The sequence below is a fragment of the Rhinatrema bivittatum genome, chromosome 2, assembly GCF_901001135.1.
Source record: "Rhinatrema bivittatum chromosome 2, aRhiBiv1.1, whole genome shotgun sequence".
Lineage (NCBI taxonomy): Eukaryota > Metazoa > Chordata > Amphibia > Gymnophiona > Rhinatrematidae > Rhinatrema > Rhinatrema bivittatum.
In genome coordinates, this window is record NC_042616.1 from 777,269,756 (window position 1) to 777,296,861 (window position 27,106).

Consider the following 27,106-nt stretch of genomic DNA (forward strand, 5'->3'; position numbering starts at 1 on the left):
GGATTGCAGCGTCGAGCCGCTCCAGAGACGCCGGAGGAAGACGGCAGAATGACACTGCAGCAGCCAACCTTCCACTTGCGCAAGAGGGAGTCGCCAAGGAGGTGAGGAGGGCGGAGTGGAAACGTCAAGCAGCAACGGTCACAACAGTACCCACCTTCAAAGGGCAATTTCCTCTTCGGGTACCAGGCTTGGGTTTTGAAGGATGCACGAGGTGGTACTGACGAAGCATCTCTTGGCCCAGAATATTGGTCTGAGGCTCCCAAGAGTTTTCTTCGGGACTGAAACCTTCCCACTTTAGAAGGTATTCAAAAGTCTAGCCTCTTTTACAAACATCCAGGACCTCTTCAACTTTGAATTCTAAGTCATCTTCTGCATTGATGACAGGTGGATCGTGAGGTTTGGAAGAAAATTCGCTGAGTATGAATGGTTTCAGAAGTGAAACATGGAAAGCATTATGAATATCAGCAGCAGTGGATGAGCTGCTGGGACGTCACTGAACTTCAGTGGAAGTGGTGGTGTTGGGGAACGTCCATAGACCACTTCAATCTCAGATGTCTAGTGAAGACGTGAGGAGTCCCTCCATCAAGCTGGAAGACCCACTACTGTGTCATCTCACCTTACAACCTTCATTGTTTCCCACAGGCCTCTCTAAGACCAGCTACATTCTGTCTTATTTGGATGGGAGAGCCTTATCGTGGGCATCTACCTTGTGGGAATGCAAGGATCCTATCTTGCAGGACATAGAAGGATTTATGGACTTGTTTAAATCCGTTTTTCATGACCCTGCTCGTATGTCTGTTGCTGGGTTTGCTTTGATGGACCTGAAGCAAGGCAACAGGTCTCTGGCGGAATTTGCCATAGAATTTAAAACTCTTGAAGTGGAACTTTGCTGGGACCCCAGATGTCTGAAGACACTCTTTTGCAGAGGCCTGGACACCCGCGTAAAGGATGAGCTGGCTGCTCATCAGACACCTGACTCGCTGGAAGAATTAATAGCCTTAGCTACTCAGATTGACTGGCAGCTCTGAGACAAGGTGAAGGAACTCCGGCCTAAGGTGTTACCTGGGTTGAAGCAGACCAGTACTCCTGCACTGCGAGGGGGTACAGCACCTCCTGCTGTGGAGAAGAAGGAACTGAAGGAACCTGGTCACGGTCACTTGACCTCTAAAGAGAGAAGATTTAGGAGGAAGAACGGCCTGTGCATGTACGGTGGTCAGCCAGGCCATGATGTTTCTGCTTGCCCTATTCGTCCGGGAAACAGACAAGCCTGAGTCTCGCAGGAGGACTGTTCTTGGGCTATACAGCAATATCTCCTCCACTCTCTCGTCCAGTCTCTGTGATCCCTGAATCAGTGACGGTTCGAACTTCTGCCCTGAAAGACTCAGGGGCAGGAGGTAACTTTACTCTCAGTCGTCTTGTGGAAGACCTAAGGAGTCCATTCAGCAAATTTGAAGATCCACTATTGTATCACAATTTGAAGTGGGCCTTGGATGGTTCTTTTCACCACCACTTCTTTTGAGGATCTTATCAACATCAGCAGCAGTTTTTCTATTACCCGCTGTTTTCATAGCGGTTGCTATGCGCACCATAGCTAGGTAGCACTCTACATCCTTATTGTCTTCCTGGACTACAAATTTGAGATATCCGCTACGATCTATCCACTCGGAAGTCATGCTGAAGGACTACAGCACTGTTGATTCCGAAGAAGAAGATATCTCTAACTACCAGCCTGGCTGTCTGCTGGTGCTACCATCAGTTCCAAAGAAGAAGACATCTCTAGCTACCAGCTCTCGCAATTGGTTAACTCGGAAGTCATGCCCAAAAGCCTATGGCACTGTTGATTCCGAAGAAGAAGATATCTCTGACTATCAACTTTACATTTGGTTTACTCGGAAGTCATGCTGGAGGTTTACAGCACTGTTGATTCCGGGGATGAAGATATCTCTATCCATCAGCCTGTTCGTTTTGCTGGTATTGCCATCATCTCTCTTCCAGCATCCTACGGAAGAGCTACTTAGAAGTGGATTTTGGACAAGTTTCTACATCACCACTTCCACTGAAACCTCAGTGACGTCCACAGCAGCCCTCTCATTGCTGCTGACTTCATTATACACTCTGCTAGATTCCTCAAATCTCAACATCCATCTGTCATCGTGAATATACTAACTTGAACTCAAGAATTTAGAGATCCTGGATGTTTGTACCGAGGCTGAGTTTTGTTGCCTGAAAGGGCTTCGGCCCTGAAATCATCTTTTGGGAGCCTCAGACCTATTGGATAAAGAGATGCTTCATCAGTTCCACCTCACACATCTTTGGTACTTAACCTGGTACCCGAAGAGGAGACCGCCCTTTGAAGGGGGGTACTGTTGCATTCGTGCCTGTTCTTGCCCTCGCACCACCCTCTCTACCTTGTGGCGACTCCCTTCGGGTCTGACGGACAGATCAACGTGTTCACTAAAGAGGACCCTGGAGAAGGGCCGTCGCTAGTTAACAAGAAACTGGAGGGGAGTGGAGTAGATGTAACTCCATTTACAGTAGAAAATGTATGGGAAGAGCTGGGGAAACTGAAAGTGGACAAAGCCATGGGGCCTGATGAGATTCATCCCAGATACTGAGGGAGCTCAGAGATGTGCTCGCGGGTCCACTGTGTGACCTGTTCAATAGATCCCTAGAAACGGGAGTGGTGCCGAGTGATTGGAGAAGAGCGTTGGTGATCCCGCTTCACAAGAGTGGGAACAGAGAAGAGTCTGGTAACTACAGACCGGTTAGCCTCACTTCAGTGGAGGGAAAAGTAATGGAGTCACTGTTAAAAGAGAGAATAGTGAACTACCTACAGTCGGGAGAATTGTTGGACCAGAGGCAGCATGGATTCACCAGGGGAAGATCCTGTCAGACAAAGTCTGATTGCCTTTGTGAGCAACATTGCGGACGGGATAGAAGGTAAGGTTTGTCTTTTTGCGGATGATACTAAGATATGCAACAGAGTGGACACGCCGGAAGGAGTGGAAGGAATGAGACGGGATTTAAGGAAGCTGGAAGAGTGGTCGAAGATATAGCAGCTGAGATTCAATGCCAAGAAGTGCAGAGTCATGCAAATGGGGAGTGGAAATCCGAATGAACTGTATTCAATGGGGGGAGAAAGGCTGATGTGCACGGAGCAGGAGAGAGCCTTGGGGTGATGGTGTCTAATGATTTGAAGTCGGCGAAACAGTGTGACAAGGCGATAGCTAATGCCAGAAGAATGCAGGGCTGCATAGAGAGAGGAATATCGAGTAAGAAAAGGGAAGTGATTATCCCCTTGTACTGGTCCTTGGTGAGGCCTCACCTGGAGTACTGTGTTCAGTTCTGGAGACCGTATCTCCAAAGAGACAGAGACAAGATGGAGGCAGTCCAGAGAAGGGCGACCAAAAATGTGGAGGGTCTTCATCGATTGACTTATGAGGAGAGATTGAAGAACCTAAATTTGTACACCCTGGAGGAAAGGAGGAGCAGAGGTGATATGATACAGACTTTCAGATACTTGAAAGGTTTTAATGATCCCAAGACAACGACATACCTTTTCCGTCGGAAAAAAATCAACAGAACCAGAGGTCACGATTTGAAGCTCCAGGGAGGAAGACTTAGAACCAATGTCAGGAAGTATTTCTTCACGGAGAGGGTGGTGGATGTCTGGAATGCCCTTCCAGAGGAAGTGGTGAATACCAGAACTGTGAAGGACTTCAAAGGGGCATGGGATAAACACTGTGGAACATGGAATAGACTTAGTTTTTGGGTACTTGCCAGGTTCTTATGACCTGGATTGGCCACTGTTGGAAACAGGATGCTGGGCTTGATGGATCCTTGGTCTGACCCAGTATGGCATTTTCTTATGATCCATAAAGTCTCGGGGATGTGAATGAAGAGTGGGTGGCTCGCGGGAATGACAGCTACTACCTGGAGATAATACCTTTATTCAATAAACATACACATGGTTAATGCGACTCCAACATTGCTCTAAGAGCCCAACATTGCTCTAAGCTTCAAGGGCAAGAGGAAATGTGGAAAAAAGGATTTGCATTCACAAAAAAGCGGGGAGTAGCTTGCTTGTTACGGCGGTTACAACCCAAACCAAATAAGCCTGATACTTCACGCATATCCAGCATAGCTCTCTGCTTCAACGGCAGGGGAGAAAGACCGCTACTTCACGCATATTCAGCATAGCTCTCTGCTTCAACGGCAGGGGAGAAAGTCTGCTACTTCACTTTCAAAGCATATCCAGCATAACTCTCTGCTTCAACGGCAGGGGGAATGAAGAAAAGTGGATCTATATACAGACAACAGTCAATAAGGACAGAATTACATAGTCTGGGTAAACAAATAAGCATGGGTGTAGCTTGCTTATTGTGGCGGTTACTACCCCTAACTAATTAAGCTAGATATTTCACTTATATGCAGTTCCAACACTGCTCTCTACATTAATGGGGGGGGGGGTGGTGGAAGGGAAATAGAACCAAAAGGTTACTAAGAGCCAAGAGAAACAGATAAGTATGAGAGAAAAAAAAGTGTGAAGTTTGCTGGGCAGATTGGATGGGCCGTTTGGTCTTCTTCTGCCATCATTTCTATGTTTCTATGGTGCCGCGGCTTCTCCTCGCTGCTTCTACCTGTAATCCCCGGGCTGGCCTGATGCTGCGGATCCGCCATGTTCCTGATGACGTAAGGGCATGCGCACGCTCCAGAGTTTGTACCGCCAAGAGTGCGAACCTCGGGGGCGTCCCCCCGTAGTGATATCATCCACTTCCAACTTAAAAGGTCTTTGCTTGCAACTACAAATCGAGTTAGCAAGGGGGATAACTCTCTCGCTGCTGCTCTGCCTCCTCAAACTTACCAAGGGGCACCTTCTCCTCGGGGGCCCCGCTCTCTCTTCTTGATTTCAGATTGCTAAGACGGGTCCGGTACTCGCTCTTTGAGGGCCTGCGTCCCTGAATACTCAGAAGACTCCTTACTGCCTGGAAGCGATTGCAGACGTGAACACTGTGAGTTCTATTACAGATAGGAACCGGTACTCGCTCCACGAGGTCCTATGTTCCTAGAACCCTCCAAAGACTCTCTTCTATTCCAGAAGCCATCTCATACACAGATATTGTGAGTTCTTATTCCAGACTGCATATAGGAACCAGTACTCGCCTACGGCTCCTGTTCCTGAATATACTGAAGACTCTCTGGTGCCTAGAAGCCATTACAGATACCTACAATTGTGAGTGTATCATCTACTACTGGTTATGAATCCAGCATACCCTGTCTACTCACTACCTATAGACTCTCTCTACAGCTCAGCAACCCAGAGACCGCAATTCCAGTATCTGAGGGACTTCAGCCCTGCCGGGCACCTCAGTTCACTACTGCCACCTCTGGTGGTTCTACTTCCTGTCTAATAAAGAACTATCTGTGTTTGTCTCCATACTCCAGCCTAGCCGGTGGTCCCTCTAGGGATATCCTCCTGGGGGCGCTGTCATCTGCCATCGGCCCAAGGATTCACCAGTTTACATTAAGTGTTCATTCCTTACACTACTAGAGCGGTATCATACAGATTGCCACTCTGTGGGGAGTCAACCCACAAAAGATCACTAACTGCGTCTACGGAGTACAACGGACTGCTGGTTACTCTCCTCGGGGAAGCAGATTCCATAACAGATTGCAACTCCTTCTCTCTGGAGAAACAGATCTACATCAGGTTGCTAACTCCTCTGCCCTGGAGGAACTGATTACTAACAGTCTGCTAACTCCTCCCCTCTGGGGAAGCAGATCCATAACAGATTGCTAGCTCCGCCCCTCTGGTGGAGCAGATCAATAACACTATATTAATCCTTTTGTTGATCTATAATATGAATGTTACTTTTGTAAACCGTGATCTTCATTTGGAACGACGGTATATAAAATGTCTAAATAAATAAATAAAATAAATAATAGCTCTACAAGTTTTTGAAAATCAACTTATTAGAGATAAGGCTAGTATGGGACACCTGTAGCAGTTCTATAATAGCAATAGAGCCACTGCAGTTACTTATAGCTAAGCCCATGGATCTCCAACAGCCAGTGGCAACATTTCAGTATCCGACACATCTGAAGATTAGAAAGACTGTCACTTTTGTTGGCACGATGGTTCATGTCTTTACACCTGGGTTTACAGGCTGGTTGGAATCTTCCCCACTTTGGCTCAAAGCTGTTTGTGATATCAAGGGCTCAAAGCTGAGGTGTACTGAGCTTAAACAAGGGAATTTTCTTGATTATCCCTCATCTCCTTTCCTCTATAGCCTAGCTATTACAAAAGTATTCCTTATTAAGCATAAATAAATACTGCTTTTTTAGAATTAGTATGTATAAGATAAGTGGTACTCTTTCCAGGAGGCTGTGACTGCTCCAGCTCCTTTAGCATTATAAACAGCAGCTGGGACCAATAATTGATTCTGGATATCTGGCAAGACTATAGTCTCCTTTTCTCTATCTTGGGAGACTGACAGCTTTAGTTCTGCTTCTGAGTAATGTCATTAAGATAAGCCTCAACAGGCAACTGACTGAGGACACCTGGAGATCCTCCGCTTATGCAGGCAGCAAGGACAGAAAAGAACTTTGCAGCCACTAGCCATTTCAATCACCCTGCTGCCTAGCTTGCTGATTGTTGTCCTTGATCTCCTGTTCTCCATCTCAGGAGACAGGCATATCATGGCATAAAATGGCATCACCACCATCTAGCCATTAGTCTGGCCTAGCTCTTTTTTCTTTGAGAAGAGGCAAATGAATGTTGAAGATATGAATAAAAAAACATATGCAACTATTTGATACTATAACAATAATTCCTACTAAAGAGAAATTATGTTGTACTGGAAGAAGATCTGATTGTGGCAAAATTATAGCTCCCGATATGAACAGTATGATGGCAATCATAAGCTTAAAAACAAAATTTACAATGCTGTTTTTACCTTGGAAAACATGTCTCTATGGCAACAGTCTTTTGCTGAAAGGAAATGCAGATGCAGCAGTCAATTAAAAGTAGGATTCCTGTCCTACTGTTCAATTTGGACTATAATTAAGTAATAACACCTGTCTGAGGACATAGTTCCTGGAAGATGGCAATCCAAAGTGAAGCCCAAGATTGCTAACCCTGTCAGGTCATTTTTATTAGAGAGGGAATACAAGATTAGAAATTCACTATTGCCAGACTAAGGGGGTCATTCTTAATAGCTTTTGCGTGTGATAGGGTGATCAGGGCAGAGTCGGGGCGGAGTTGGCCCCCGGAAGAAGAGGAGTCGGGGCGGCACCGGGGCCGACGCTGTGGAGACATCGCTGCCTTATCGCCGCCAGTTTCGCGCCGAATACCTACACCTTTTAGGGTGTAGTTATTCACTGCGAAAGCCGGCAGCCAGCGCACCGCAGTGGTGCAATGGCTGCCAGCTTTCACAGGCCCGTCCCCCCACTTCGCCCCCCCCGGTACTGCACGATTCACTATTGTCTACAAGAATAGTGAATCCAGGCCTAAGTTGCATAAATCCCAGCATTTTTTAAAAAAGAGACTAGCATATTTTCTTTCTTCTCAAATAAACACAACTATGATATAGGACTTGACCCACGCCTAGTTATAGGGAGCATGATTTTCAACCTCATTTACTAGGAAGAGAGGAATTTGCATAGGCAAATGAGCCTGTCTAAAAATGCAAAAATCAAGTGGTAAATATACTAAATCTCACACAATAATAATTTATACAATTTACAAAATTCATTAATTTTTATTTAACCATGTTAAACAAGTATCCAAAACACATAAATAACATTAAACCATTGCATTTTGTTAACGTTTTATATATACATATATATGTCTATATCTATATCTATATATAGATAAATAGATATGTCTCTATTTCTGCTGTCAGTTTCAAAGAAACCTCCCAATATGGTCCATGTTTTGCTGCTAACATGGCTGCCTCAGAGGAGAACTGGTGATAACATGTGAAAACACTGAAAAAACAAAACAAAAGAAATCTATCTATTGCAAATTATAGTCATATGATTATACATCTCAATCCAAAACAAAGCGATGGAAAATCAGTTATTTTAAATACAGAAAAGCTAGTTTGCTTACCTGTAAGTAGGGCTCTCTGTAGACAGAAGGATGAATTAGACATGACACATGTATGATATCATTCAATGGCATTGAATAGACCCATCTCTCAGAGCTCAATAAAAGCTAACTGCCTCCTGAGCCCATCAGTCAGTTTTACAGCTTAGCAACTTTAGCAAGGTAATCAAGTCTCCAGGGAGGAGGGCAGGCAATAAGCATGGCTAATTCATCTTGCTGTCTACAGAGAACCCTGTTTACAGAAAGCAAACTTGCTTTTTCAGTTGACAAGCAGAGCTGAATTAGCCATGACACATGGGGAGTCCCAGGCTGAGGGCTATACAGTGAAGAACTCACTGAATAAAAACCTGGCTCTACCAGTGAAGAGTGAACTACTAGGTAAACATAGTGCACAACAGTGCTTGTCCAAAACTACTGTCATCTCTTGATATCCTGTCCAGACAAGAGTGGAATACGAATGAAGGCATGCACAAACCTCAAGGTTTTGTAGATGTCTTCATTTGAGGTGGCCCTTAGGTGTACCACTAAAGTTGCTCAGCTTTCATTTGATGAGCCTTGATAGAGTCTGTGATTTAACCAATTAGCGCACAATAGTTCCTGATACAATCCACTAGCCAATATGGCAAAGTTATTTTTTCAACTGCCACTTCTGGTCTATTAGGATCAAAAGAAACAAATAACTGAGATGCCTTTCAATAAGGCTGAGACCTTTTCAAATATTTATTTATTTATTTGTTTAAACTCTCTTCTATACCGTCGTTAAGCCAGTAGCCGTTACAATGGTTCACAATGAGGCACAATAGCAAATAGCAAGCCAAAGTTACATAAGGATATAATTAGGGATGTGAATCGGGCTTTGGACGATTGAAAATATCGTACAATATTTTCAAAATCATCAGAAATCGGGGGCTCCCCCAAAACGATAGGAAAACCCCATGATATTATTAATGGGGGTTCTCTTATCGTTATGGGGGAAGGCGGGAAAAACGGCACACAAAAATAACCCCTAAACCTACCGTGACCCTTTAAAACTAATCCCTTAGCTTCCCCCAGCCTCCCGACCCCCCCCCCAAAAACTTTTTACAGGTACCTGGTGGTCCAATGGGGGTCCCGGGAGCGATCTCTCGCTCCCGGGCCGTCAGCAGCCACTAATCAAAATGGCACCGATGGCCCTTTGCCCTTACCATGTGACAGGGTATCCGTGCCATTGGCCGGCCCCTGTCACATGGTAGGAGCACTGGATGGCCCGGGCCATTTTTAAAGATGGCGCCGGCCATCCAGTGCTCCCTCCATGTGACAGGGGCCGGCCAATGGCACGGATACCCTGTCACATGGTAAGGGCAAAGGCCATCGGCACCATTTTTATTAGTGGCAGCTGATGGCCTGAGAGCAGGAGATTGCTCCCGAAACCCCCACTGGACCACCAGGTACCTGTAAAATGTTTTTTTGGGGGGGGGCCGGGAGGGTGGGGGAGGGTTTTTTGTTTATCGGCTCGGGCGCAGCCGATAAACAAAACCGCGATCGGGCCGGACGAAAAAAAAAAACACGATGTGAATCTGAACCAATTCTGGTTTCGATTCACATCTCTAGATATAAGTTGCCATACTGGTCAAACCAATGGTCTATCAAGCCCAGCATCCTGTTTCCAACAGTGGCTAAGCCAGGTTACAAGTACCTGGCAAGTACCCAAACATTATGTAGATCCCATGCTACTAACACCAGTAATAGCAGTGGCTATTACCTAAGTCAGCTTGATTAACAGCAGTTTATGGATTTCTCCCCTAGGAACTTATCCAAACCTTTCTTAAAGCCAGCTACACTAGTTGCCCTAACCACATTCTCTGGTATTGAATTTCTGAGCTTGTGCACTGAGTGAAAAAAAAATGTGCTACTGGCTAACTTCATGGAGTGCCCCCCCAGTCCTTCTATTATCTGAAAGAGTAAATATCAGAGTCATACTTACCTGTTCTAGTCCTCTCATGATTTTATAGATCTCTGTTATATCTCCCCTCAGCCATCTCTTGTCCAAGCTGAACAGCATGAACCTATTTAGCGTTTCCTCACAGGGGAGCTGTTCCATCCTCTTTATCATTTTGGTCGCCCTTCTCTGTGCCTTCTACAGTGCAACTATATCTTTTTGAGATGCGGCGACCAGAATTGTACACAGTATTCAAGGTGTGGTCTCACCATGGAACGATACAGAGGCATTATGTCATTCTCCATTTTATTCACCCTTCCCTTCCTAATTATTCCTAACATTCTGTCTGCTTTTTTGACTGCCTCAGCACACTGAGCATCGATTTCAATAGATTATCCATTATGACGCTTAGATCTTTTTCCTGGGTAGTAACTCCTAATATGGAACCTAATAGTATAATTACAATCAGGCCAATACAGTAAGGAGCGGTAGGAAGAGGTGCGTTAGTGCCAGGCGCACCCACATTTGCCGCACGCACAGTTCGGATCACCTACCGCTCGATACTGTATTTAAATTGCTTGCAAATGCAAGCCGCGTCCAAGAAGCGTCCGTGAAACGTTAGGCCCGCGCAATCCATTTTACTGTAGAGAGCGTTATACAGCGCCTATACAGTATCCTGGGTGCGCTGGTACCTGTCATTTCAAACGTCATTTCAAATGACGTTTGAAATGATAGGTACCAGGAAGTGGATGGTTCTCCTATGCTCGGGCATCGGGGATTGTGAGTCCACTCTCCCCCCCTCCCGAAGCAAGGCGCAGGGCGAAAATTAAAACAAAAGTGAATAAAGTGTAATAAAAGTAAACTTACTGCATGTGAATTTTCTTTGAACAGTCCTCTCTCTCCTCCTCCCGTGGCACGGGCTCCCCTGCCTCCTGGGGGCAGCCGGTGGCGAAAGCGGCTTCCAGGAGCCCCCGCTGGCAAAGGTGAATGAGTGTGCGCCTGGGTACGCCTGTGCGTGCAATTTGGGCGCTCAAGGCGTGACGTCACGACGTTTGGCGTCATGGCGTGTGACGGCGTTCGCTAATGCACTGCCTTGAGCGCCCAAATTGCATTCATTCACCTTCGCCGGCGGGGGCTGCTGGAAGCCGCTTTGGCTCCCCTGCCCCCGCCGGCAAAGGTGAATGAATGCACGCCTGTGTATGCCTGTGTGTGCAATTTGGGCGCTTAAGGCAGTGCATTAGCGAAAGCCGACGTCACACGCCGTGACGTCAAACGTCGTGATGTCATGCCTTGAGCGCCCAAATTACACGCACAGGCGTACACAGGCGTGCATCCATTCACTGCCGGCGGGGGCTGCTGGAAGCCGATTTCGCCGCCGGCTCCCTCCGCCTGGATGAATGCACGCCCGCCGGCGAAGGTGAGTGAATGAATGCACGCCCGCTGGCTCCCGCCTGGATGAATGCACGCCCGCCGGCGCGAACGGGCGTGCAATCATTCACTCACCTTCGCCGGCGGATGTGCATTCATCCAGGCGTACGGGCGTCCATTTATCCACCTTCGCCGGCGGGGGCTGCTGGAAGCCTCTTTCGCCGCCGGCTGCCCCTGGGAGGCAGGGGAGCCGCAGTGCGCGCCTCGGGAGGAGGGGAGAGAGGACTGTTCAAAGAAAATTCACATGCAGTAAGTTTACTTTTATTACACTTTATTTACTTTTGTTTTAATGACATGTCGAGCCGATTTTCGCCCTGCGCCTTGCTTCGGGAGGGGGGGATTTTGACCGGAGCCTGCCTATTGCTGTCACACCACACTAACGCCAGGGTAAGGGTCCCAGGGGGTGAGGGGGTCGTTTGCCCATGAAATTTCGTCTCTCTGACCTGACGCTCCACACTAACGCAGGGGTAAGGGTAGGCGGTAAGTTAGCAGGTTAAACACGCAGCAAAACTGCAGGTTAAAAAGGGGCGCACATTACTGTATGGGAGGGAATAGCTAATCGGAGCGTTTACATCTCATATACATGCTGCAGGTGGAAAGGGTTACTGGTTGATTTAAAGAAGCGGTAAGGATGAATTAAAAGGGGTAGTGAATCGCGGGTTGCACTTACGCGGCCAAATTGTGAGTTAGAAGCGGATTAGAAGCAGGGTAACCGCTGCCGCGCTTTACTGTATTGGCCTGAATATTGGTTATTTTTTCTTATATGCACTGCCTTGCACTTGTCCACATTAAATTTCATCTGTCATTTGGACGTCCAATATTCTAGTCTTGCAAGAACCTCCTGCAATTTATCAAAATCTGCATATGATTTAACTACTCTGAATAATTTTGTGTCATCTGCAGGTTTGGAGATGATGGGAGCCCCTGGTTGAGAAAATACCTCACCCACTCTGGACAAGATATGGTCCAAAGCTCCTCGCTTGTCTTCAGGAGCCAGAGAGGCAAAGAAATTCTCAAATAATTCAGTGAGAATTGGTCCAGGGGGCACAACTGTCTGTTGTGCCCCCTGGGCCAGAGTTAGAGAAGAGAAATCCTTTTCCAAGACCCAAATAGGTTCCTTCTCCATCTGCTGTAGTACAGCTAAAGTACTTTGTGCCAACAAAAGGAAGGGATCAGAGGCACTTTGCACCAACTTAGACAGGTTCCACTGGTGAGACTCAAGCATCTGCACAGACTGAATTTTATCCAGCATATTATCCAGCATGCTCTCTGCTCTCTGCTTATTTTGCTTTGCTCTCCAGTTAGAAATTGTTTAATCTATCCCTCTTCTTCAAATGGCCTTGTTCTACATTCCCTGTTTTAATGTAACTTTCGCTTTCTGTGTTAATTGGTTCCCCCCCCCTAGTTTATTGTAAACTGGTACGATAAGACTTGGTCTTGAGCATCGGTATATTAAAAGAATTTAAATAAATAATAAATAAATAAATATTCATTGACATGACAGGTATAATAGACAGAATTGGCACCGGTGTTTCAAGCTTCCATGCCATGTTTCAAGCTTCCATGCCATTGTTTCAAGCTTCCATTCCATTGTAAAGTTTATTGCACCCCTGTTTCTTGTGAACCAGCATGATGGGACTACCGTCTTGAATGTTGGTATATAAAAAAACTTAAATAAATAAATAAATAAATGCCATTGACACCATGGAATGCACACTCTGCGCCAAAGCCACCAACAAAGCTCTGGATGCACAGGGATCCAGGAAGAAAAGGTGATATGGTGCCATCTGAACTTTCAGTGCCATGAAAGATGAAGAGACTTGTAGTGTAGTGCGGACAGGGTTCAGCCCTGAAAAAGGACTTCCGGCCATGAATCCATGCTGCTTCTTTCCCTTTGCCTCCAAAGAGCTCTGCCGCATGGATGATCCCCATTTAGGTGCCAATGTCCATACTTCTTCCAGCACCAAGCACTTCTAGTCTTTTTTTGACCATGTATTTGTAGCAGATCTGGAGCCCAGTGCTACAGGAGAGGGATATTCTACTTTGGAGCAATTATGAGAGAAGTCTTTGTTCAACTTTGCATGTCAAGAGCTCAAGGATATGCTCCAAGATGAGGAATGGCAATTATGACCAGATTCTTGGGCATGTTCCTGGGCTGCCCTTTGGAGATCTTGCATCTTCCAGGCCTGCAATTGCTGGGCCCTCATTGTAGCAGCTGTAGCAGTTTGCCATGTCATGGTTCGGTCCATAACATTTGTAACAGATCTCACCAGTTAGTTAATTAGGTACTTTATTTGATTAATTGCATTTCTTCCCTAGGAAACAAAGGTGATCTACAATGAAAGTATGGCCAAAATACAAATAAAAATGAAACAAAACAGTCCTATTTGGAGTAAACAAACAAAGCTAAATTAAACATAAAAATAGCATAATGTAAAACATACAATATAAGTCAACACAACAATATAAATTAAAATCTTTATTAAATGATAAGAACTAATAATAAAATCAAAACGGATCTAGGCTGCTTGAAATCATCAATATAATTGAACATTTGAAATTGTAAATATAATTCAACATATGACAGTATAAATTGAAATTTGTATAAACAATAAAAATAGTTAAACCCTGAAGGATAGAGTAAAATCAACCAGGCTTTACAGAGGATATAAGACCTATATAAGACCTATTTAGTTATCAAAAGCTTTTAAAAAAGAGTAAGCCTTAAGGCTTTTCTTGAATTTACTAAAGTCTCTCTCTAACGGAAATATTGGTAATTGATAACTGGCACTCACAGACAATAGGACATAAAGCAGCTGATGATTAGCTTCTGATTGGGCCTCTCTCCAAACATCCTCAAAGTACACAGACCTCCTTTTATTATTTATTTATTTATGTTCTGATAGTACTTAAAAGTGCTTTTGAGAGGCTGCCATGGCAGTTGGAAAAGAAAGCAGGAAAGAAATGTAGAAAAATTTGAGAGAGATGGTTATGTGTTCATGCAAGAGCTCAGACAAAATCAGACTGGGGGCTCAGGAAACAGGTTGCATGTAGGAATCACTGCGTATGCTCAGTAAGCTTTTACTGAGATCTGAGAGATAGATCAGTTCAGCACCATCAGATGACATCACTTGTGTGTCATATCTAATATTCAACCCTGCTTGTCAACAGAGAAATAGAATTTATACAAACATCTTCAAAGACTACCACAGCACTTCTCCGCCAAACTTTCAAACCAGAAGTCATATGATAACCATACACCAAAAAGGTTTATATTGACAAAATATCAAAGCATATCCAAGTACAAAATCATTAATTGCATTTAAAAAGATAAATTCAGAAAGATCAATATTCAGTAGACTGTTTAGTGAACAAGTTATCTGGCTAACCTTAGTGAGCTACACTTTCAGTGCTGGAAGCGTAAACTGAGCATAGATTACACTTCCAACGCTGCCTATCAGAAGCAGTGCTGGAACCGCCAGCAACGGGTGAGCAATGACCCTCACACCCGGCAAGGATAAGTTTTTGCCATCAGGGTGGTGGGATTGGAGAGTTCGTGGTGGGAGAGGTGATCCACGTTCTATGACAACTTTGGAGGGGAGGGGGGGCTTGAAAGTCCGAGCAGGGAGGTGGTTTCCATGCTTCAGTAAACATTGAGCATACAGAAACTGCATAAAATGAAGAAAAGCTCATACAACATACATTGGGGGGTCTACAGCTGACCAGGCATCTAAAGCTACCTCCATGCAGAATTAAGTATAGTATTAGCATTTTGATGTTTGGAATCAGGACTTGGGCACATTGTTTTTTTTTGTGGGGATGGGGTAAGGTAAATGGCAACACCATAGAAAGTTTTCTAGCCACACAAACAGGCTGATGCAATATCTTCATGCACAAAACAGGCGCTAATTGAGCACCCACTCTTCTAACGAGTGCTGATCCACCTCTCCTGGACTGCCATGATAAAAAGGAGGTGCTATTCGAAATCGTGCATCCCTAGTGCCTCCTCGGCATCGGGCACCCAGGAAAGGTGGCTGTCAGTGCGAGTTAGGAAAGCGGACGCTTAATTTTACGAGCATCCATTTTCCTAACTTGAGCACAACCACAGGGTAGGAAAACGGGCACATTAATTGAGCATCCATTTTCCTAACCCGACTGCCAGTGACATTTTTTTTCCCTTACTCCTTACTACAGAAAAGCGTCAGGCGCATATTTATTTATTTTTTTGCATAGGTGGGTAATAGCTAATAGCTGCATCAACATGTGCTGAGCGCTATTAGCTACACGCTGGTTTGGGCGTGCATTCTGGTCCCGCTAATCCCCTTACTGTATAAGGGGTTTTGGACAAGTGTCCAAAATGCATATCCAAGTGCATTAAAAGCTGTGCGCTCGGCTCAGCACACTTTATTGCATTTACTTGAAAGCTGGATAATTTTAAGCCACCTCTGGAGCAGATCTAAAGTTATCCAACTAAAATATCCAGATATTCTCGATATTCAGCTGTGTTACCCAGATAACTAAACCCCTCCACCGAACTCCCCCAAAACGCCCTTTTTTATTCCAGCTAAATTATAAGTAGTTATCTTGCTATAATTTAGTAGGATAAATGGATGAATATGGCAAAATTAGTCATTGTGAGTTATCTGTTTAAATGACTTTTAAATGTGGTCTTCCTTATATGCATAAAGCAATTACAAAAAAAAAAATCCTATTCCGTCTTGGAATGCAATCCTTTAGGTACACTGGGCCGGATTTTAAAAGCCCCTGCGCGCGTAAATCCGGCCTGATTTACGTGCGCAGGGCACTTGCGCACCGGCGCACCTTTTTTGCATAGGCCACCAGTGCACGCACAGCCTCGGGGCGCGCGTAAGTCCCGGGGCTTCGTAAAAGGGGCGGGGAGGGGCGTGTCAGGGGGGGCATGTCCGGGGTCAGGGGGCGGTTTGGGGAGGGACCGGGGGCGTGGCGCCGGCCCGGGGGCATGGTCGAGGCCGCCGGACCAGCCCCTGGGTTGGGTGATGGCGCGCCAGCAGCTTGCTGGCGCGCGCAGAATTTACACCTGTTTTCAGCAGGCGTAAATCTGACAACCAAGGTAGGGGGGGGTTTAGATAGGGCCGGGGGGGGGGGGGGGGGGGTAGGTAGGGGAAGGGGGGGGAAGGTGCGGGGGGGTGGAAAGAAAGTTCCCTCCGAGGCCGCTCCGATTTCGGAGCGGTCTCGGAGGGAACAGGCAGCGCGCGCCGGGCTCGGCACGCGCAAGTTGCACAAGTATGCACCCCCTTGCGCGCACCGACCCCGGATTTTATAAGATACACGCAGCTACGTGTGTATCTTATAAAATCCAGCGTACATTTGTTCGCGCCTGGTGCGCGAACAAAAGTATGCACTTGCGTAAATTTATAAAATCTACCCCACTGTGTTTAACTGATAAATCCATTTCTGTTCAGCATATATTAATGTAATCTCCACATAAGCTGATTTTAAATTGATGTAAAGCAAAAAAACACAAAGTCAGAGTTTGGCTGAAGCCCAGTATTGACAAGAGGAACTTCTATATGCACTGTATTAATATTACTATGGTATTCCCAAACAATCCCAAAAAGAGAAACACAGGAAAGAATATATGGTGAAAGTGAGGGTGACAAAGAAAGAAATCAGGAAAGCAAAAGGTCAAACAGAAGAAAGGATTGCCAAAGAGGTAAAGCGAGGTGACAAAATCATTTTTCAGCTATATCAGAGAAAGAATAGAGGCTCAAAATGGTATACTAAAATTGAAATGTGACAAGGAGCAATGTGTGGAGAGAGATGAAGAAATGGAAGAAATATTTAACAAATATTTTAATTCGGAGTTCACTAAAGAATGTTAGATGCCGTGGGTGGCCGCGGCTGGCCCCTCCTACTTCCTCCCCAGGCGTCGGCAGTCGTGCGGAGGCAGGGAGTTGCACCCGCTGCAAGCCTCGGGCCTCCTCCACGTCCACGGGTCTTGCCGCGGGATCTGTGCCGTACTCCGCGGAAGCAGGGATGATTCCCAACCCGCTCTTTGTGGCACCAGGCCATAGGCCTCCATTCCCGGCAGCCCACTTCAGATAGGGCCCTCCCTAGGCACGCGGCCACACCTCCAGAGCTATCTTAAAGGGCTAGCTCCCCTTAATGCAGCCCAGCCTCCTGGATGATGTCAGGAGCCAGGAACTATTTATTGGAGCCTCCTCTTCCTGTTCCTCGACTTGGCAACGAGTCGAGGAACAGGAAGAGGAGGTGTTGGTGTCCTGCTTCTTGTTCCTGCCTTCCAAGTCCTGTTCCTGCCTTCCGAGTCCTGTCCCTGCCTTTCAAGTCCTGTTCCTGCTCCAGCTTCCATCCTATGGTTCCAACGGACGGATCTTCTGGCTTCTGACCTTGGACTGGCTATCGGCAACTCTCTGGCTTCTGACCTTGGACTGGCTATAAGCGACTCTCTGGCTTCAACCTTGGACTGGCTATTGGCGACTCTCTGGCTTCTGATCCTGGACTGACTTTGTACGACTCTTCCGGCTGACTTTGTACGACAGCTTCCTGGCTCTCTTCCAAACCATCTTCGCAGGAGTCCACCTAAGCCCAGCTGGCCCTATGCACCCAAAGGCTCAACCCGCGGGGACGGTGGGGACATGCGGGGGTTCGCCCTCTCAGGTACTGCCAACTTCCCCTCGGGCAAGGGGTCCACATCCTCCTTCGTCTCTGCAACAGATTGCCAAGTCCATGGACCCGGCAGAGGCCTTTGCCCTCCAAGCCATCCCGGGCCTAGCTCAAAGGATCCTTGAGCAGCAGAAGGCCCTAGAGACGCTCGCCTCCACTGTTAAGAATCTAAATCGGTGGTTGGACTCTGCCACTTCTACGGAGCTGCCATGCCCCCGTTGCCTATTGCCGCACCTTTGGTACCAGGAGGACACCCGCTGATTCCCCTACCGGCTCCCTCCCACTTCACGGGGAACCCACAGATGTGCAGAGGCTTCCTCAATCAGTGCAGCATGCACTTCACCCTACAACCAACCCTCTTTCCTGAGGACATCATGAAGACGACATACATCTTGTCTCTTCTCGACGGGAAAGCCCTGGCCTGGGCATCACCTCTGTGGGAAAGAGCAGACCCAATTCTGCGGGATTTGAACTGCTTCCTGGCTCTCTTCCACACTGTGTTCGAAGACCCCACTTGGCAGGCAGCATCCGGGGCGACTCTTCTCCATTTACGCTAAGGTTCCCGGATGCTTTCCGTATACGTCATCGAATTTCAAACCCTGTCAACTGAACTCCACTGGGATACTAGTTGCCTGAGGGCCATTTTCCTGGAAGACTTAAGTCCTAGAATCAAGGATGAACTAGCAGCATGAGAGCTACCAGTGTCCCTAGATGCTTTAATTGACCTGACTGGGTGAATTGATCGGTGTCTCCAAGAACGATCCCGGGAGCGGTTTTCCGATGTCCCTGGCACTCACCTTCCCCAAAGTCCAACTCGGGCACCCCAGGAACCGCCGCGGAGAAACCCATGCAACTGGGCCGGGGTAAATTAACCCCTCACAAATGCCTCAGGCACTGGCAAGACGGCCTCTGCCTCTACTGTGATGGAGCAGGACATGTGCTGGCATCATGCCCAGTGCGTCCTGGAAACTACCGGGCCTAGGATCTGAAGGAGGCCTTGCTTCACCCGCGCCTCCATTGACGTTACCAGTCACCGTGATGATGAAAGATGTTTGGGTACTTGCAAAGTTCTTGTTTTAATATTTACTGCTTCTTCAGAGCAAAAGTAACTTGCACGTGCCAGCTGGCTGCCAGCGGGCTCTTTCCTGGGACAGGGCCTAATGGCCACTGTCCTGTTCGGCCCCCGCTTCACCCTTCCCTGCCCAGACCCTGCCCCCCAGCCCACCCCTTTTGCATGGCCCAGCACTTCTGTGCATACCGGGAGATATGCGCGAAGCTGGGCCATTTCTAAAATGCGCTCGGCGTTTGCACAACTTGGCCATTTGCATATCTACCGGATTTTACGAGTGCGGGCTTTTAAACATTTGAGTATATATGCCTAAGATCCACATTATTGAACACTGTAGTAGTATTAGTACAGTGTTCTTGTACAACACTGGGCATCAGCCAAACACTATTGATGATTTTTTTTGCTGTACATCAAATTAAAATCAGCTTCAACTCTATTTGGCAGTTTCTAAATTTCAAAATTGTTTCCAAGGTTGTTACTTCAAATTAACGGTGGAACATCAGGGTTATCTTCAAAGTCTGCATTATTTTTAGTCTCTGTTAGGTTCAGTTGCTGTAATTTAAATGGTCCTTGGTCAAGTGGTTTCTTTTCCTGGATTATATTGGCCACATCTGGGAATGAATGTCTGCTAGGATCTACTTCTAATTTCTCAATGTTTTTTGCCCTATAACAAAACAGAAAGACAAGAAATGTAAATATGCTTATTTTTACAAACATAAAATCAAATGAAACATATGGAGGTAGAAACCTACTAATATAATTCACCAAAAGTATACCGTATAGGTATGGGCTACTTACTTGGACAGCAGGAGCTATAAGTCAAACCGATATACAGAACAGGTGTACAGTATAGACATCTCTGAAAAATTCACAGTGAATAGCCAATTTTCAAAAGTCAATTACTCGGGTAAAAGGGTTAACTGAAAATTACCTACCTTTTACCTGGTTAAAAGCATATGCAATGTTCCATGGTAGATGGGGATCCAGGGGCGCATTTAGGTCAGGGGAGGGAAATAACACACACAGACAGCATTTTCTAAGCTATGAATATTATTTTCCATAGAAAAATATCCACAGAAAAAAGCAGGTACAAATGTTTGCAGATGCTAGACCCTAGGGCAATTTTTGAAATGAAATTACATGCACAGTTATGTATTTTCACTTTGAAAATTGATTCAAAAACTGCAGGCACTTTGAAAATTGCCCCAACTCTGTTTTGCTCATCTTTTAGTCTTTGGAACACAGATTATGGCAGAGGCTTTAAGGAGTAGGGAAGAAACCAAATTCTATACAAGTTGCAAGAAATTAAATCCTTGGTCAAAAGATGTTCTATTTCAGAATTATGCAAGCAAACTAACTTGTAGCCTTTTGCAGTTTCTTAACCTACTTTGCCCTGAAATGAAATCTTGCCCTCATTATTTTATGGCAGCAATTACACCGTTTGCATTGTATTGAGAAATTACTACTTACCTAATAATTTCCTTTTCTTTAGGACAGTCAGATGAATCCAGATCAATGGGTTATGCATTCCTACCAGCAGATGGAGACGTATCAAAATGACGTCACAATATATATTAGAGATGTGAATTGTGTGATCGATCGTCTTAACGATCGATTTTGGCTGGGGGGGGGGAGGGAATCGGATCGTCGCGGTTTTGTTTTTTTTAAAATCGTGTAAATCGTGTAAATCGTAAACCGGCACACTAAAACAACCCTAAAACCCACCCCGACCCTTTAAAATAAATCCCCCACCCTCCCGAACCCCCCAAAATGTCTTAAATTACCTGGGGTCCAATGGGGGGGTCCCGGTGTGAACTTCCACTCTCGGGCCACGGGTGCGTTAATAGAAATGGCGCCGGCGCCATTTTGGTTCCTGTCCCCCGACGTCACGAGCGCAGGAGATCGCTCCCAGACCCCCGCTGGACCCCCAGGGACCTTTGGCCATATGGCTGTATGGCTGGTGCCATTTTGCAATACGGCAATAAGATTCGAGTGCAGGAGGTCGCTCCCAGACCCCCGCTGGACTTTTGGCAAGTCTTGTGGGGGTCAGGAGGCCCCCCCAAGCTGGCCAAAAGTCCCTGGGGGTCCAGCGGGGGTCCGGGAGCGATCTCCTGCTCTCGTGACGTCGGGGGACAGGAACCAAAATGGCGCTGGCGCTACCTTGACAGGGCAAAGGTAGCGCCAGCGCCATTTCTATTAACGCACCCGTGGCCCGAGAGTGGAAGATCACACCGGGACCCCACCACTGGACCCCAGGTAATTTAAGACATTTTGGGGGGGTTCGGGAGGGTGGGGGATTTATTTTAAAGGGTCGGGTGGGTTTTAGGGTTGTTTTAGTGTGCCGGTTTTCCCGCCCTTCCCCTTCCCCTCCCCCTTCCGATTTACGATTTTTGACGATAAATCGGGGGAATTCCTAGTGTATGCTGTCATGGCCCTCACTGAGTGCACTTTCACTCATCCCTTGAGCGGAAGGCCTGCTTGCTGGTAGCAGAAAGCAATACAGTCCGCCAACCACTTTGAGAGGATCTGCTTGCCCACCGCAACTCCCAGACTATTCTTGTTGAAGGAGACAAAGAGTTGGGTGGACTTCCAATGGGCGCCATTCATTTATGCAATGATGTATTGGGGGAAGTCAATTATACTGATTAAAATAACTATTCTTTTCATCATTAGAGTTGCTCTTACAGTGGAGTAATTCTTGAGCCTTTCCATTTCAGGTTCATTGAATGCTTAGAGCAAGAGACACACTTGTAATTAGGTGTTTTCTTCTATGCAGATAAAATCCTAAACTTTTTCACCAAAAATGTACATTTTACAGTGTGTATAATGTTATTTAACTGTAAACAGATGATCAAAGAATAGGTATTCTTTTGTTAAGCTCCTGCCTACCAAATGGTAAGTTATCAATATTCGTACTGGGCAAGCTCCTACTCTCAGGTTCTTATGAAAGTTTCACATTACCAAAAAAAATGTTTTCTACCTCTAGAATATGTATTTTAGGAGACCAATATGGTATTGAGAATATGGAAAAATTGCGGGTAAAGAACGCAAGAGAACAATAAAGAAATCTCAGTTACCTGGTATTTGTTTCTGATTTGATGTCTGTAGACTTCACTGTTAACTTTTTGAGTTTTGTCATAATTATTTCTGTAGCCTAAAGGAAAATAATAAAGCAGTGTTTATTCCACTTTAAGCTTTATTTGTAAAATCAAAGAAAAATATTTAGAAGCTGAGAGACTGATATTCAGAAGATTTATACAGGTAAAATGGGCTTTTATTCACATAAATACATACCACTTTTGTCCAGGTAAGTTTGCCCACATAAAATCATGCAGACAAACTTACAGGTTAAAAGGGGAACAGAGCTGGAGACATGGTGAGAACAGATTAAAATATTTATCTGGCTAACAGTTAAATAAGTGAGGAAAAACTGGACCACACAAATAGCTGTCCTAAAATTATTCGGGTAAAGTTATTTGAGTAAAGTTATCTGGGTAACTTTACTTGGATAACTTTTCTGCTTACTGAATATGGATCATCTAGATATTTCATCTGGTATTTATATACATATCTGATGTCCAATATAAAAACTATTTACAGGATAGGCCAGCAACTGCCTACCCAATACAATAGTATTGGATAAAAGTAATGCATAAAACCCCAATAAAAGGCTGAATTTCTATATGAATGGCACCATTGTAGTGACAGAAAATATATATAGTGCTCAACAAACCATTCCCTAAGGGGTAGATTTTAAAAAGCCTACGCGCGTAAGTGGAGTTACGCGCTGGGCCTATTTTAGAAAGGCCCAGTGACGCACGTAGAGCTCCAGGACGCGCAGATGTCCCGGAGCTGCCTCGGAGAGAAAAGGGGAAGGCTGCGGTTTTCGGCGTGCGCAAGTTGCACAATTGTGCACATCCTTGCGTGCGCTGACCCCCGATTTTATAACATGCGCGCACCTGTGTGCGCATGTTATAAAAACGGGCATCCATGTGCGCGCGCCAGGTAGCACGCGCACATGGACGCCGCTCGCAACCTTTTAAAATCTACCACTAAGGCAGTGGTTCTCAACAGGTGTGTCGGGACACCCTGGTGTGTCGTGAGGCCCTGGGAGCTGTGTCACAGGGCCAACTGACGGCTGCCTCCTTATCAGCCCGGGTGGGAGTTGGTTGACTTCTCTTACATTGGGCCTGATGGGAGGCTATTCCCACTTCCTTCTCTTCTTTCTGGCCCAGTAGGAGGCTGTTTCCTCCTTCACCCAGATCAGAGCGAGACATTGCCAGTTCCTGCTGTTCTGGGCCTGATGGGACACAAACTTTATCTTCCCTTGCAGAGTCTGGGAGTGATGCTGAGGATCAGCTACCTGGACCCCCTGTTTCTCACCACTTTCTGCTCAGCAGCCCCCACACTCCCTCTCCATTCGACCTTCATCTTCTCAGCATCCCCAACCTCTTTTTCCCCACCCTCTACCTGTGCATGGAGGGTGAGAGTGGGGGCTGCTGAGCAGAAAGCGGTGAGAAACAGGGGGTTGGGGTAGCTGGGCAGGTAGGGAGATGGGATGAAGGGGGTAGGGAGAGTCAAGCAGGAGAGAGAGGGAGCACAGGGAAGAGGATGTGGGGGGTCAGGAATGTTGGGCAGGGATATGAGGGTAAGCAGATGATTGAAAGGGAGTAATTGGGAAAGTGAAGGATGATGGAGGCATGGAAGGGGAGTGACAGGGTGCAAGAGCCGTAATATTCAGTTTTTGGAATGTGCATTTCTTCTATCTTTGTACTTTGCTTAGTGTAGGAGGATATGAATTTCTGTTTCTAGCTCTCCAGTTTTGCATTGCATGCAGAGTGACTTTTTGAGGTTTCCATTCCAGTTTTTGTCTCCACATTTGTAATTTGTGGTCTCTTATTCTGTATTTTGTGAAGGTCAGACCTGTATGTGTGGCTGAAATGAGGTATTTTACTAGTAGGTTGGGATTTGTATCAATCTTCTCTGTTGCGTTTTCTCATTCTCACTAGGCCATGCATTGGTGCTGCAGGGCTATTGCTGTTTGAGTTCTTGGAATTAGGGTTGCAATGGTATGGAAGGTTGGCTACACAGGCGCTGAGTGGTTTGTTTGTTTTTTTCAGATTTCTGTTTTACAATGTGCCTGATAGTAAGGGAGTTTGTCGTTCTGTTACTGAGATAGCACTAGAATCAGAATATCTTTTTTATATAGCGAGTTGTATTTGAAATGTCCTAGTTCTGCTCTGCATCTACTGTTTGGGGATGGGGGTGGGGGGCAGTTTTGGGTTCCTGTAGATGCAGAGTATATGTTTACATTTAGCCCAGCGATGGTCAAGTGTTCAGTGTGTCTCGCCTGTAAGCATTATCTGACAGGTGTGTCCCAATAGAATAAAGGTTGAGAAAAGGGGCTGGTGTATGTGCAATAGATATCCATTACATGATAGAGGGGGTCAGCCGGTTTTGTGATACAATGCAAAATACTTTTGAGGATTGCTGTGGGTTATACCCCTATGGGGAATAAAGGTATATCCAGTGACCAGAAAAGTTCACCAATCTGCAGATTATATGATCTGAAGATTCTGAAAAAGAAATGCATTCTTTAAACGAGAGGCAAAAGGCAAAGTTTATAAATAAAATGTCACTTACTAAATGACGGCAACAAAGAAAATTAAAACTTAAGTAATGCTTTTGTTGTAGATTTTGTTTTTAGATATGAATTTTAAACTATTATAAAAAACAGTGTGACACATTTATTTATTATTAGATCAAAGAAATGTATTAAAACCGGATACATCATTGAGCACAGACCAACAGCCAGTATGTAGCATGACCCCTAAAGGAAAACCTAAAAGGTCACACAGCTTTTCTGAGAGCAAACCAAACGAAGGTGAGTAAACAAGTTTTACATCTATACGAGCAAACCAGCAAATAGTTCTCAGGTGTGTAAATAAAAAAGATATTGCTCTAATGTTTTTATATATCCAACCAAGAACTGAATACACCAACAAAATCTGAAGAGCCGCCTTACAAGAAACATAAACAAAAACAAATTAGTAAGATTTTATCTGTTATAGTTCTATAAGTTTACAAAATTCTTCTTAAAATATTATAAAAGGAATAAAATGTGTGACCCCCATGTTCTTATAGGGGCGGATTTTAAAAGCCTCCTGCACGCATATCCCAGTGCTTGAAAAAGGGGGCGGGGCGGAGCCTCCAGGCACAGCGGCCATTTGCCGCTGTGCCTGGGATTGCGGGCTGGCCGTTGCCATTGCTGGCGCGTGCAACCTACGCCTGTCCGGAGGCAGGCGCAACTTAAAAATTTAAGGTAAAGGGGGGTTTTAGGGACGGCTAGGGGGCAGGTTAGGTAAGGGAAGGGAGGGGAAGGTGGGGGGGAGGCAGAAGGAAAGTTCCCTCTGAGGCTGCTCTGATTTCGGAGCGGCCTCAGAAGGAACGGAGGAAGTCTGTGCGGCTCGGCGCACGCAAGTTGCACAATTGTGCACCCCCTTGCAAGCACTGACCCTGCGCGCACATGTTATAAAATCGGGCATAGATTTGTGCGCGCCGGGTTGCGCACACAAATCTACGCCCGAGCGTAGTTTTTAAAATCTGGCCCATAGTTTTTATTCTTAGACTGAGAAAATGTTACAAAAATGCAAATTTCCAAATGAAAAAGAAAATACAGCAAAATCTTCAGAGAGGGAACCAACATACAGTGATGTAGTAGAGAAAGACTGTGAAAACATGGCTTTTGATAATTTTATTGATGATAACTATTACAGAGAGATTGGTAAATAATGGTTTATCAGAACCCTCTGAAAATACACCTGCAGAAAATGACTGGTGAATTTGTGCAATTTGTGAGAGCCATGAATTAGAGAAATTTAATGGTGTGCTTTATTCAGAGGAATTTCTTTTATTAATATAAAGAGAATAACTCCATTCAGAGATGTACAAGATGTTGTGTGGAAAGGCATCCCGGACAGAGCCTTTGCAGTCTCTGATCTGTTGCATGTCTTAGTGTTGTCTATGAAGAAACAAACTTCGTCCGCTTCATGTCCGGGATGGCAGGGTGACGCTTTATGTCCGGGATGTTACCCTGCCTCCCAGATGCTCCTCTCTGTCATTGTGATATAATTTTTAGCCCGGTATAACACTGTGCCATTGGTTTTTCTCCTTCCACCATGTCTCTGAGATGCCAATTAAGTCTATGTCATCATTCACTGCTATAAATTCTAATTCTCCCATCTTACTTCTTAGACTTCTGGCATTAGCATACAAACATTTCAAAGTATGTTTTTTGTTTGTATTTTCATTCTGCTTTTTAATTGATAGGGATAAATTGGAATCTTTTAGTTCAGGATAAAGATCCTGCATGAGACTAAATGCACAATCAAATCTTTATGGGTAGAAATCCGCCCCATAAGAACATGGGGGTGTTGGGGAAGAGTATAGTAGTAGCAGTATACTACCGTCCACCTGGCCAAGATGGTGAGACAGACAGTGAAATTAAAATATAAATTAGGGAAGCTAACCAAATTGGTAGTGCAGTAATAATGGGAGATTTCAATTAACAACACCAAAAGTGGAAAAAAATGAAGCTTAGAAGTAAAGGCTAAAGAAGGCGTCAGCAAGCCTGACGTTGTATGTTCACATAGAGACACCAACCGGTCTTTTCAATCATTCGCCTTCTTTTAGATTTATTAACTTTCAACAACTTTTTGTTCAAAAATTTTTTCTTTTTCTTAAAATATCCTCCGTTAGTCATAGACTCTTTAAAGCGGATGTATTTAATTTCAATACGGCCCTACACGGCCCGTGTTTCACCCGAAAGCTTCCTCAGGGGCGTATAAACGCTATCAATACAAGAGTCTGTATCCTATAATAATAGTAGAACAATAATTAAATCCTTTATCTTCATGAA

The 27,106-nt window shown here is 45.4% G+C and overlaps 1 protein-coding gene across 1 annotated transcript in view; it reads right to left on the reverse strand.

Moving 5' to 3' along the window:
- Window positions 1-19,422: 19,422 nt before the first annotated feature.
- Window positions 19,423-27,106, reverse strand: part of LRRC6 (leucine rich repeat containing 6) — a 328,530-nt gene continuing 320,846 nt past the window's right edge. Inside the window, exons 11-12 of the mRNA XM_029592046.1 lie at window positions 22,266-22,342; window positions 19,423-19,852 (exon numbers count right to left, since the gene is read on the reverse strand). Of these exons, the coding sequence (XP_029447906.1) occupies window positions 19,669-19,852; window positions 22,266-22,342 (261 nt within the window). The 3' untranslated portion in view covers window positions 19,423-19,668. The remainder of the gene's footprint in view (window positions 19,853-22,265; window positions 22,343-27,106) is intronic.